This window comes from Taudactylus pleione, unplaced genomic scaffold (genome assembly GCF_031769625.1).
Source record: "Taudactylus pleione unplaced genomic scaffold, aTauple2 ptg000828l, whole genome shotgun sequence".
Lineage (NCBI taxonomy): Eukaryota > Metazoa > Chordata > Amphibia > Anura > Myobatrachidae > Taudactylus > Taudactylus pleione.
The window spans coordinates 1565001-1578801 of record NW_028285230.1 but is presented as its reverse complement, the minus strand read 5'-3'; the positions used below and the strand labels follow the sequence as shown (position 1 = coordinate 1578801).

General features: G+C 45.2%; 1 protein-coding gene across 1 annotated transcript in view; it reads right to left on the bottom strand.

Annotated features, from left to right (window-relative positions):
* The window catches only part of NLRC5 (NLR family CARD domain containing 5), a 175013-nt gene that overhangs the window by 104014 nt on the left and 57198 nt on the right, over positions 1-13801 (bottom strand). Inside the window, exons 11-17 of the mRNA XM_088458330.1 lie at positions 13060-13143; positions 11752-11841; positions 7907-7972; positions 3733-3816; positions 3550-3633; positions 993-1082; positions 863-910 (exon numbers count right to left, since the gene is read on the bottom strand). Coding sequence (XP_088314456.1) covers positions 863-910; positions 993-1082; positions 3550-3633; positions 3733-3816; positions 7907-7972; positions 11752-11841; positions 13060-13143 — 546 coding nt within the window. The remainder of the gene's footprint in view (positions 1-862; positions 911-992; positions 1083-3549; positions 3634-3732; positions 3817-7906; positions 7973-11751; positions 11842-13059; positions 13144-13801) is intronic.

Below are 13801 nucleotides of genomic sequence, written 5' to 3'. Positions count from 1 at the left end.
ATTACTTCCTCCCACTCCCGCCTCCAAGACTTTGCCCGTACTGCTCCTCACCTTTGGAACTCCCTCCCTCTCCCTATCAGACTCTGCACCTCTCTACCATCTTTCAAACGAGCTCTTAAGACCCACTACTTCATTAAAGCCTTCCAGCTCTCATCCTAACTTGCTGCTACATCTTCCTTTCTCCCGGCCCACCCCATTCTGTGTCACTCCTGTTTGTCTTCCCCTCCCTTAAAGAATGTATGCTCTTTCGAGCAGGGCCCTCTACCCTCTTGTGCTTCTCCCTACTGTAATTTAATTTATCTCTTACTAGCCACTAGGGCAACTAACACTTGGCTGCTTATGCGGGCGTTAATGTCACTAAAATAGCAATGTTTATCCATGTCCTGTCCTGTATTGTATTGTATTGTAAGTCAATGGTTACTTTTTTGTCTATGTACTTTGTAAGGCGCTGTGGAACACTTGTGGCGCCATATAAATAAATGATAATAATAATAATAATAATATATATTTGCACGGGGGGGGGGGCTTACGTAAATGTGTGTGCGTCATATATATATATATATATATATATATATATATATAAATATTATATATATATGTGCTCCTGCACACTGATGGATTAAGGAGCCTCCAAATTGTCTTCCACAAGGCGAAGTGGAGTCATGTAATTGTGCATGATGTCAGTAGCCGAGGTGATGATGTCACTGCTCACTATTTATAATGCTTTACATGACTGCACTCTGATTGTAACAACACAATCTGCTGTAAGTCATCACCTTGTTAACACAACTCATGCATGACATTATCCCTGTACAGTGCATTTCATCTGTTAAATGCTGCAAAAACTTATATAATCAGGTACCTGCTACAGTCCTGTAATGTTAGCAGCACATTCTGATGACTCCCAAAGCTGCAGACAGATTAGAAGACATATAGTCAGCTGTATGAATGGGTCATGTCACAGACGCGGATATGATAGATTGTATACTTGCCTAATAGTGACATCAGCCAGGTTCTCCACCACAGACATAGACCTGGCCAGGTGTATAATCCCACCCAGGGAGATGCCATTACCACTTAGGCTGAAACAGAAGACAAAAAAACTATTTTTATCATTTCTATAATACTACAATTAAAAAAAATATTCTATTAAGGCTGGTTTCCAGGGAGATGCGGTCAGAATCACGGCAACTTGGATGCCGGTGATTAGAATACTGGCGCTGGAATCCCAACACCTGTCAGAATCCCAGCACCGGCATCCTGAAGGTAAGTGGGTGTGGTATAAAAGATAGACAGTTAAATGATCGACAATGTATAGATAGACGCCAGATGTTAGACAGGCAATAGGTCGACAGGGACAAAAGGTCGATAGGGACAAAGGGTCGATACACTAAAGGTAGACATAGAAAAAGGTTGACAGGTACACATGGTCGAGATGAAAATGGTTGACACACAAATGGTGGACACGTTTTTTTTTTCTCTCTAACCTAATCTTCATCCTAACCGTAACCTTCCCCCTGGTGCCTCAGTCTAACCCTATCTCCTGGTGCCTAACCCTAACCATCAGGGTAGGTGCCTAACCCTAAAACTAACCCCCCCCACCAAAAAAAAAATTGTTGATCATTTATGTCAACTATTTTAGTGCCAACCTTTTGATCCCATCGACCATTTGTACCTAATGACCTTCTTCCATGTCAACCTTTTGTCCCTGTCGACCTACTGACTATCTAACACCTGGTGTCTATCTAGAGACTGTCGACATTTTAACTGTCTATAGTCCGGTATCCAAGACAAGCAGTGGGGTTATGGGAAGGTTTAGGCATTAGGGGGAGGGTTAGGGTCAGGCTGCGGGCTCAGGAGGTCAGGTTTAGGCTGCTAGGGGGGGAGGGGGTGTTAGGTTTAGGCACCAGGGATGGAGGGTTAGGGAGAGTGGGAGGGTTAGGATACCGACTGACAGGTGTTGGTATCTTAGCCCGGTCGGGATGCCGTCAGGATTTTGACAGCTGGGATCCTGAGCGCGGGCATCCTGTACCCATCCCTTTCCAAGTGATATATTATACTACAGGTGTACTAAGCACCTGTTTTCTTCACAGTATTAGCGGCATTCATGAATGATGTCTCACCTCATGTTACAATGCTGTTAGTGGAAGGACTCATTAAACTGTACCACTACTGGAATTTAGTCAATTCATATATTTTAATTTCCTGGCAAAGTGGATGCATCTACTGGTGGTCGCCCGTCCTCGACTTTATACGAATGCTGCTACATAGTCCTTCCCTGGTGTACATCTGTGCTTATGAATATGCAATAACCGAGATGTCCACTATCAGTTTCTGTACACACTGTATTACTGATATGTATCAATACTGGTCGCACCATCGAAACTTGCACCAACCTTATAGCAGGTGCCGTTTCTCCATCTGAGTTTGGCCTTCTAAGTGAGCTATACAATTAAAACTTGCAGCAGCTTATCCCGATGCCATCCGAGCCCTGGTGATTTCCTCTATGTTACCATGAGGTGGGGTTGCACAGGGCTGAGGTGGAGCTACTTGGGATGGGGCGGAGCTACATGGGGAGGGACGGAGCTACACTGGGTGCCGTTGGACGGATGCCATAGTCAGGTGTGTGTTAAGGACTGCTGGCACTGATGGTCCTGACAGCAGACTTAGGGGTCTAGTTACTAAGCAGTGTTAGGAGACAGAGTGAAAAGTGATAAGAAAGTGATTAGGTGCCAGCCAATCAGCTCCCAACTGTCATCTCACAGGCTGTGTTTGAAAAATGACAGTTGGGAGCTGATTGGCTGGCACCTTATCACTTTTCACTCTGTCTCCTAATGGGGGGCATCCACTAGACGATTTTATCCCTGTCCAACCTCTTAACGATTTTCCCTTGAAGTTTCCCTTGAAATATGATCTTCCACTCTGAACAATTTGCAAAGGATTTGCAAAAGATCTAACAATAAACTATGTTGTTTTAATCTGTGATTGAGAGCTTTCAGCTATAGTGGGCAGACAGTAGTTCATCGTTTGATCGTTCAGCGTGAACGATGTGTAAACGATGTGTAAACGATTTGTAAGCAATCAAGTGAAATTGACCTGCATGTTCAGTCGATGGAGGAGACGATCAAGCGACCAGCGGGAGCGCGCATCGTACATCGTTAGAAACAATTACTGCACGATTTGCAAACGATGTTCAAACGATTAACGAACGATTATCGAACGATTTTATCATTATCGTTCAATCATTCAACTTTATCGTCTAGTGGATACCCCCCTTAAGTCACAGGCTGATGCCAGCACTGCATCCCCCCTGTCTGGACACTGGCATAGTGACTGTGCAGTAGATGCTACAGAACCATTTTTAGATTCGGGGCACAAAAGTTATTTTCCCCTGCCCCCCCCCCCACCACCTCTCATAGGAGTCAATTGGCTTATTTATTCACAATTGAATATGCAGCATATCCTGCAATCAGCCAATTGCACTGGTCAATAGAACAGTGATAATTATTTGTACAGACATTAGATAGCATATAATACCCAGTAACTTACTTGACCGAGCGCAGCCAGTTCAGCTCAGGAAGAATCTGGGTTACTTGACAGATCCCAGTATTTTGTAAGCTATTGTCAGACAAACTGGAAAATAAAACAAGAGATTGCTCAATTCTACATGGTAGCAAACAACGCGGCAGGGTAAGAATGTAATAAAGATTTTCAGAACGCAAATGGACTTACTCCAAACGCGCTAACTTGCCGCACTGCTGTAGTTTTGCGCACAGATTCTGCAAACTTCTCTGGTAATATTTGAAGCCAGTTATCCTGGAAGGTGATATGAAGAAAAATCAGCTGCAGAAATGGATGTATGGCAGCAAATGTGACCTGTACAGCGCACATGTAGTAGGTGTTAAACCATAATTGTGACATGCAAGTTCCGGACTGTATGTAAAGGGTCCAACGCAGAGTAGGGGCTCACTATACAGCAATCAATTAGAATTCTCATGGCCAGCCTGCTGGTGGTGTGACCAGTGCTAAACTTGTCTGCCCTCCAACCTCCTCATCAATCCGGGCAAGAGAAATTGTGATGTAATGTAGGGTGCGCTCCCTCAGGTGGTGGCGCCCACTGGGGTTTCCTAGTTGTTACAATGTGGGCTAGTCCAACACTGAAGTGCTTGGTATTTGACTGATTTTGTACCCCTCTTGTTTTTTTATCTGGTCTCCAAGGGCGGTTTAAGAGAAGAGGGTCTCCCTTTCCTCTCTATGGTGCAGTAGACTCTGGCATTTTGCACAGGTCTCCGGGAACATGGTGCCTGGGCCATGTTCCTGGTGACTTCTATGCTGTGCTTGCCCAAATGTTTGGGAAATGGCCACCATGCCAGTTTCCCAGTGATTTGTGCTGCTGCAGTGCCGACGCGGGACTCCGGAGAGGTACGTTTTAGACATGAGTGCAAAGTGTGCAGTATGGGCCCCCCAGGACCCAGGGGCAGATCTAGACTGTTGTATTAGGGTGTCAAGTTAATGATTAATTCCGCCCCCCCCTCACGGCAAACCCCCCTCCCCCCGTGACCCCCTCTCATGACAACACCCCTCCCCCCCGCCTTTAATTTCACTTTCCTCCGCTGCTCCGGTGATGTTCTCCCTCCGGGCTCCGGTCAGCTGATCTCCCATCCTGCACTGTCACCTGGTCAGCTGTTTAATGCAGCAGCTGACCAGGGTCACAGTGCAGGAGCCAGGAGACCAGCTGACTGGAGGGAGGACATCACCGGAGCACCGATCTTCGGTCCCTGGACAGAGGTAAGTTTTTTTTATTTTTTTTATTTTAGCAGTGATCAGCGTGTGGTCTATTTAGACCACACAGCTGATCACAGGGTGTGAGGAGCCGGCTGTGATCGCTTCCTCCCCAGCTCCCGGGAGCTCCAATCACAGCACAGCCCAGCCATTATCATCTCTCTCCTCTGAACTTAATGATGCAGAGGAGAGAGATGATAATGGTCGGACAAACTGTGCTAGGGGGGGCGATCGCTCCAATCGCCCCCCCTGGATCCGCCACTGCCTGGACCCATGTGCACCACACACCCTGCACCCATTGTAGATCAACCAATATTGGTCTCATTTTTAAAGATGTTCCCCACCTTACATGTATTTTTTCCCTATTTTTACCAGCTCCAGAGAGTACATGTCTATAGACAGAATTGTAATTTTTTATTTTTGCTGATGCACAGTACATAAATGTGTATTGTACACACACAACAACCCTCTAAACTAGGGATGTGTGGGTCCGGATTATTTTGGATTTTCCTGCCAAGTTCTGATTTTTCCCGCCAAAAATCTGGTCTCAGAAAGAGGCAAAACGGCATCTTTCATGGACAAACATCATCATTCCTGGACAAAAGTCCATGAAAGATGATATTTGTACATGAAAGATGACGTTTTGCCTCTTTCTGAGACCCGATTTTTGGCAGGAAAAATCTGAATTTGGCTGGAAAATCCGAACTAATTCAAGACTGCACATCCCTACTCTAAACCCAGAGTCTGTAGTGTCTCCGATGGGACAAAACAGGTAAAAAAATAGTTTAACACTATGTTAGGCTTATATACACACTTGCCTGCTTTTCCGGAAAATCTGGGGACTCTTGAGTTCCGCCCACTTCATAGTGAAATGGTTGGAAAAGCAATTACATGAGAATAGCGATATCGTGGTCCCCCGCCCACTTCATGGACCCATGATTCGTGGCATTATTTCTTGAGGAGGGTGGCGGGGCCTGATGAAGCACCCAATTCCACCCCCTCATTGATAAGCTGCCTCTCCCTTCCAGGACAACTCCTGCAGGGGAATATTTCAAAGTTGGCAAGTTTGACTATACTATACTGTATAGCACTGCATTGTGTAAGCAGGTAAGAACAGATAATTCCGTATTCTTGGCTATGCATGATAGTAATTAGACACAAGTGACTGTTCTAATAAAAAGCAAGAATTCAAATCTTATAAATCTTATGCCCCATTAGAAGGACTTCATAATACTAATTATACGGATATTTTAATTATTTTAGATAAATAAATACAGGCTAAGGGTACAAATTGCAATGATGAGTTTACTACAAAGATAACCGAGGTTCGAATAGATCAGAGGGCATATAAACCCCTACGTGGAGTTCATAAAGTTATCTAGGGAGTGTTAGTTTATTGATTGACAGGAGGACACTGAGTAAGGATTGGTGAGTGTTGAGTTAAGGGGTGTGGTTAGTAGGAGTGTGGGTAGGTCTGTTATGTTATACTGCCTCTTTTAAACTTGATCCCCCACCCTCCCTTCCCCAATTTTTCCTTTTGTGTCCTGTGTCGAGAAAGAACGGAAGTCTATATAAAGCGTCCACCTTGCTGCAGTAATTGGCGGTGCGCCCCACTTCAATGCACTGGTTAGGCTGATTTTACCCTACAGGGGTCAGCGGCACCTCTCGTCAGAGTGGGCTAAAATAGTGCATTGGGATGGGGGCTGGATACCGTCTAACTTGCCAGAGAGGGATATCGGCCCTTGCAAGTTTTTACATCACTCTTACAAGTGGGGCGTCAGATGATTTGCCGTTCTTTCTTATTCCACCATACTCTGATTGTAAAATAAATAAAGCTGACCATTTATTTTGATTGCATATACTTGGTCTGTTTCTTTATTTTAGTTAAGTTGTTATAATATGTTTATGGTTGCACACATTATCTGCCGATAGTGAGTTTATAGTTTCTGAATCATTTAACTCTACTTTGTCTATGTTCAACCAGCGATAAAGTCCTCTCTGCCAAATACAGCAGAGTCAAGATATCATAGCGCCCGCATGCAAAGTCTGTATTTCCTATAGAGAGAAACTAGGCATAGGCCCCGGGGGATAACTACTAAGGAGCAGCAGATAAATGTTTTTAGGTTTAGTTTAATTACTTTTTATTTTATTGTTTAGACTACCCATTTTACCAGTCACCTATTTTTGGATTAAGAGGCATGAGGCATATAGCCTAGACTAGAGCAACGCCAACTTTAAACAGGTCCCATTCATGCGTAGTCCTTTAATTATAGTGCCATCAGTTTTTATTTCCGATAGAATCAAAATCACAACCCGCAGCATAGATATCACATCTGTGTGGCATTAAATGAGAGCTAGGACCACAGTTTACCCCGTATCCAGATACATGATCGACATTCATAATGTTACTAGATCGACATCAATGTCAACATCTGAAATGTTTGCATGCGAAACGTCGACATTATCATAATGCTGACGGGCGCCACCGGGAACGCTAGGATTAGGCTGTGGTGAGAGGGCAGGGGTTCGGCATTAGAAGGAGGGTTAGGGTCAGAGATTAGGGTTAGGGAGAGAGCAAGTATACATACCGGAGTGCCAGAGCATCAGATCACTCGCATGATCACCGTGTCCCGGGAGGAGACACTCGAGACGCCACTGCCTCCGGGACCGGGAAGGTAACTGCTGGGCCACCAGGGACGTTAGGTTGACATTCTGTCATGCCGACATCATGTCGGCATTTTGACCATGTTGACATTTTCGTGTCAACATAAGAACTGTCGACCTAACATACCACACCCACTATTAAAATCTGATATCTAATAGTCGGCTGCAAAACCAACTCTGAACTTATAAACCCAATAAACAGTATAGCGAGGCGCCAAGAAGGAATGGCTAAACAGGAAAGCTGTAGTGCAATTTTATTGTAGTTGTACGTCTAGTCCCCCCTGCCCCAAGCAGCTCCAGGCCCTGGACAAGGGCTGGTTATGAGTTACTTTAGCTGGGGTTGCCTTATTTGTTGCCATAAATACTGTATGCACACAGGATTGGGTAAAAGGAAACAATAAGAACATTAACAGAAAACAATTCAATTATTTTGATTTATTAAAAAATTAGAGCGGTATACCTGATATCTCTGTGCCAATCGTCGCTGCCAGTACAGAAGCCGATCACTGCCGTCTGCTCTAAGCCGCTTTATAGAAATATAGACAAAGCAACATATGGTAACATTTTATATCTGTTTTTTATTTTAGATCAGAAATGCTCAAACATTTGCCTACATGCCAGTTCTTGGGCCCTAAGCATCAGTGTCTGCTCTGTTACTACCCCAAGGAGTTGGATCTGCTCTGTTACTACCCCAAGGGGCTGACTCTGCTGTATTACTACCCCAAGCTGCTGACTCTGCTGTATTACTACCCCAAGGGGTTGGATCTGCTCTGTTACTACCCCAAGGGGCTGACTCAGATGTATTACTACCCCAAGGGGCTGACTCTGTTGTATTACTACCCCAAGGGGCTGACTCAGCTGTATTACTACCCCAAGGGGCTGACTCTGTTGTATTACTACCCCAAGGGGCTGACTCTGCTGTATTACTACCCCAAGGGGCTGACTCTGCTCTGTTACTACCCCAAGGAGCTGACTCTGCTGTATTACTACCCAAAGGGGCTGACTCTGCTCTGTTACTACCCCAAGGGGCTGGCTCTGATGTATTTCTACCCCAAGGGGCTGACTCTGCTGTATTACTACCCCAAGGGGCTGACTCTGCTGTATTACCACCCCAAGGGGCTGACTCTGCTGTATTACTACCCCAAGGGGCTGGCGCTGAGTGGGATGCAGACGTGGCTTCATTTTTTGCTGTGGTTGCATCTGTGTCTTTATGCTAATGCCACTACAAAGCCCTTCCCTGATGTACATCTGTGTGTCTGAATCCACTGTCAGCATCCGTAGACGCTTAAATACCGCTTGGTGCATCTTTAGACACCACCATCGGCCGCACCAACGAAACTTGCACCAGCCCTACGGTAGGTGCAGCCTCTCCGCTTGAGTATGGCGTCCTATGTGTTTTTAGGCCTCATTCAGAGATGGCTGGTAATACAGCTGCTCCCGCGGCTGCAAGAATATGCAAATGCCAATCTCAGCCTTCCCTTTCTTCACCACGGTGTGATGGGGTGTACGAGCTAGATGAGACGCCCACTCTCAGGCTGCATGGTCTGTGCATCTGCGATGGAATTTGTAAACACTGAAACATCAACGCAACATTGGTCGCACCATAGACATTTGCAGTAGCCCAGGGTCTACTCTCGCTACTCTCCTCTAATCCAAGTTACCTGAAGCATTGGATTTGCGATTGGAAATGCAGCAGCGCTCCCAGACACTCCCCTGACACTCCCATAACATGCCCATGACACTCACATAACACACCCATGACACTCCCATAACATGCCCATGACACTCCCATAACACACCCATGACACTCCCAGACACACCCGTGAAACTCCCAGACACACCCGCGACACGCCCATGACACTCCCAGACACACCCGAGACACTCCCATAACACGCCCATGACACTCCCAGACACACCTGTTACACTCCCAGACACGCCCATGACACTCCCAGACACACCCGAGACACTTCCATAACACGCCCATGACACTCCCAGACACACCCGTTACACTCCCAGACACGCCCATGACACTCCCAGACACACTCGTGACACGCCCATGACACTCCCAGACACGCCCGTGACACTCCCATAACACGCCCATGACACTCCAAGACATGCCCCTGACACTCCCATAACACGCCTTTGACACTCCCGTGACACTCCCATAACATGCCCATGACACTCCCATAACACACCCCTGACACTCCCACAACATGCCCCTGACACTCCCAGACACGCCCCTAACACTCCCATAACACGCCCGTGACACTCCCATAACATGCCCATGACACTCTCAGATACGCCCCTGACACTCCCATAACACGCCCATGACACTCCCAGACACGCCCCTGACACTCCCATAACACACCCATGACACTCCCATAACACACCCATGACACTCCCAGACACACCCATGACACTCCCATAACATGCCCATGACACTCCCACAACACACCGCTGACACTCCCACAACATGCCTCTGACACTCCAAGACACGCCCCTAACACTCCCATAACACGCCCATGACACTCCCAAACACGCCCCTGACACTCCTGTAACACACCCATGACACTCCCAGACACGCCTCTGACACTCCCATAACACGCCCATGACACTCCCAGACACACCCGTGACACTCCCATAACATGCCCTTGACACTCCCATAACACACCCCTGACACTCACACAACGTGCCCCTGACACTCCCAGACACACCCCTAACACTCCCATAACACGCCCATGACACTCCCGTAACACCCCTGACACTCCCGTAACACACCCCTGACACTCCCACAACACACCCCTGACACTCCCACAACACGCCCCTGTGCCTCCCATAACACGCCCATGACACGCCCATGACACTCCCATAACATGCCCCTGACACTCCCAGACATGACCTGACACTCCCAGACATGCCCCTGACACTCCAAGACAAGCCCCTGACACTCCCATAACACGCCCATAACACGTCCATGACACTCCCATAACATGCCCCTGACACTCCTAGACACGCCCCTGACACTCCCAGACATGCCCCTGACACTCCCAGACACGCCCCTGACACTCTCATAACACGCCCCTGACACTCCCACAACACGCCCATGAAACAGCCCCTTTTTGCAATCTTTTGGTCACCTCCCAGTCTCCACCCTGATATGCCCAGGGATCACAAACCCTTGCTCTAGCGTTAGCGATGCCATACGCAATTGTGAGCGTCATCAGACACCTGGGTTGGCGCATGCACAGTAAGCGATTCCTGGACTTTTTGCACATGAACAGTAACAAAACATCGCTCCACTGTGTAAATATTGTCACTGCGTCCATCTCAGGCTCTTCGTACGCAATCGCTTCCAATGAGACATCTATGACATCATCGTGCATTTTTTTAGCCACCTACTGTTACCTCCCAGTCACTATCCAGGAACGCCCCTCACATTTCTGATACTGTGTGTCTAAATTTGATTTGCGACTCTATACAAACAAAATTGGGACATATGCGCAGTGCCACTCGGACACATGCTCAGAAGAAAAAACATCGCCCATTTGCGTGAATATCAACATAGCGTGTAACCCAAAAATCAGGCTCCGAGTGTTACTTATCTAGGACCCCATTGTTCTAGGACCTTGCCACCAGGGGTGTATCTATAATGGGTGCAGGCTGTGCGGTGCAGAGGGGCCCACACTGCCGGACCGCCGCTGCAGAGCAGCAAAAGTCACTGGGAAAATGGCAGCAGCCATTTTCCCGGTGACTCTCGCATGCGCAGTACTGCTGTCCCCGGAAAACAGGCACAGGCGCCATTTTCCCGTGACCTGCGCATGCGCAGTAGATTCTGACACTAAGGCGGAATCTACTGCCTCACCACCTGTCGCGGCACTAGAAACAACCCGCATAAAATTGTGGAACCCCACTTAAGGTTCCTTCCAACCCAAAGGTTCTGCATCTCTGTTTTCAATTAGGAAGAAACAAATCATATATGCTTTATAGGGTTGGGTACGGAATGGCGGCGCTTGGCATCCCAGCGTTCAGAATCCCGGCACCGGCATCCAGATAGTATTAGGGTACCGACACCCATCAGGGTTAGGATACCGACACCTGCAGGAATCCCCGTGGTCGGGATTATGACCACATCCGGTTTTATAGCAGTTCTCAAGAAAATCTTAAACTAATCATAAGTAACTAGAAGGATACAATTACCCATTCATATAATTAGTTTTGTTTTAGTGTAATCACAAATTATTATTTGTATAACAGATTTTTTCTTTTTGTAATAAACATTTCAGATTACAGCATGATAATTCATACCTGACACATATGTGTGTTATACTGAGGCAGGACAGCATGGAACAGACAAGGTGAAATACTCCTTCTTCAGAGAACTCCGTCTTGTTAAGCCTGAGAATAACATAAATGCTCCAAATTAATAAATGTAAAGTTCATCACTCTGTTTCTGGGACATCATCAAGGTATATTGTGCAATTTCACCTCAGTTATGTCACCAGTTCCTCGTTAAATTAAATTTTAAATTAAAACAGGTTCACTTTAAAATGAAGGGTGTCATGGGGATTTATATTATAGATTCTGCCCAAAGGTACTGTAATATAAATATACTGTATATATACTGCAGAAGCAGCCAACAAAGAAATGTATGTATGAGACAAGTAAGCAATGCAACAACTTAAATAAAGCAGTGATAAAGCAGAATATACTACTGTAGGAGGGTGCATTAAACGGACAGTCAGAGAAAGAGCAGAGCTCAGAGAAAGCAGGTTTTATACTGACCATTACAACTAGCTTCATACAGTTAAGGTGCATACACACGAGACGGTATCTTTGAACGATAACAATATCGTTCAACGATATATCGTTCATATCATTCCATGTGTATGCAATGAACGACCAACGATGCGCGCTCTCCCGCTGGACGATAACAATATCGTCCATCGTCCATACATGCAGGCCAACTTGGACGATATTGTTCATTTTCCATATGGGAGAATGATTGTTGGTCGTTGATGATATCTTACAATATTGTTCATCTAGCACACCAGGAATTTCAAGGGAGATCATTCAGCGATATCGTTTGCTGAACAGATTGTCCCGTGTGTACCCAGCATTCCACTTACCAGGCTTCCTAAACAGGAACAAACAGCTCAATGTGTAAGGTGTCTGACTGCAATGTATTAGGTCCTGGGCTTAAGTCCTTGATATGACATTACTGAGAAATGTTTGTTTTAAATACAGGGGATGTAAATTATGGTCCCCTCTCCTATCAATCATAAAATGACAGTGTTAGTTCCGGGACCGAGATAGGCGCCGATTCATCAGCAAGGGAAACGGTCGCTCCCATATAGATTGTGAGCTCTTATGAGTAGGTCCCTCTCCCCTTTATCTTTGCTACATACTGCAATTATGCTAAATGCTCACTGTAAATATACATCTATGTGAATTTATATACTGTCTGCATTAATTTATGTGTCTTGTCAGATTTGGTAAATAAATGATAATCACAATAGAAAGGAAAGCTGATTAGAAGTTGCACTGAACTGAATAGAGGTGTTTATGAATCATAATCTACAAAGAACAATTTCCTACACAGTATATGTGACTTACTCCAGCTCCCCAGAAATGTGTATACTGGGCAGGCCATCAATGAGCAGCTTCCAACCACCATCTCCAAGTGGATTACTAGATAGACTGCAACAGGCAAAACAAATTACTGTTACATTATTTTATTTACAGAATTCATTATTAGGGGTAAGTTTTCAGTCTATTTTAGTCAGGAATCATAGGAAGCACCACAGAGGAAAACCGTAGATAAGATATAACCGTAAAAATATAAAGATCATGCATTAGGGCGAAGGGGTTTACAGCGTCACAGGATCCCCAAAAAGTGTGTAAAAAATGTTAAAAAAAGGAAAAAAAAACAATAAAACAAAACATGAAATCCCACTTACTGTATGACCACATGATGTGAAGTCATTTCATTAAAACCACATTGGACTACTTGTCAAAGAACCATTTAGTCCAATGTTTCAGTTAATGAGAAAAGCCACAGTGACTGAAACGTTGGATTAAATGGATGTTTTTCCCCATTAATTACCAGGTGAGAGCTGGTTCTTTCTTTGATTTCAACCATTCAAAAAAATAATAATTATATATATATATATATATATGTGTGTGTGTGTATGCACATATACATACATATACATATATGTATGTATATATATATATATATATACTGTGTACTGTATGTATATATATATATATATATATATATATGTGTATATATATATATATATATATATAACAAAAAGTGGAGAAGGAGCGCCTCCTAGTGCAATAACATTTGACC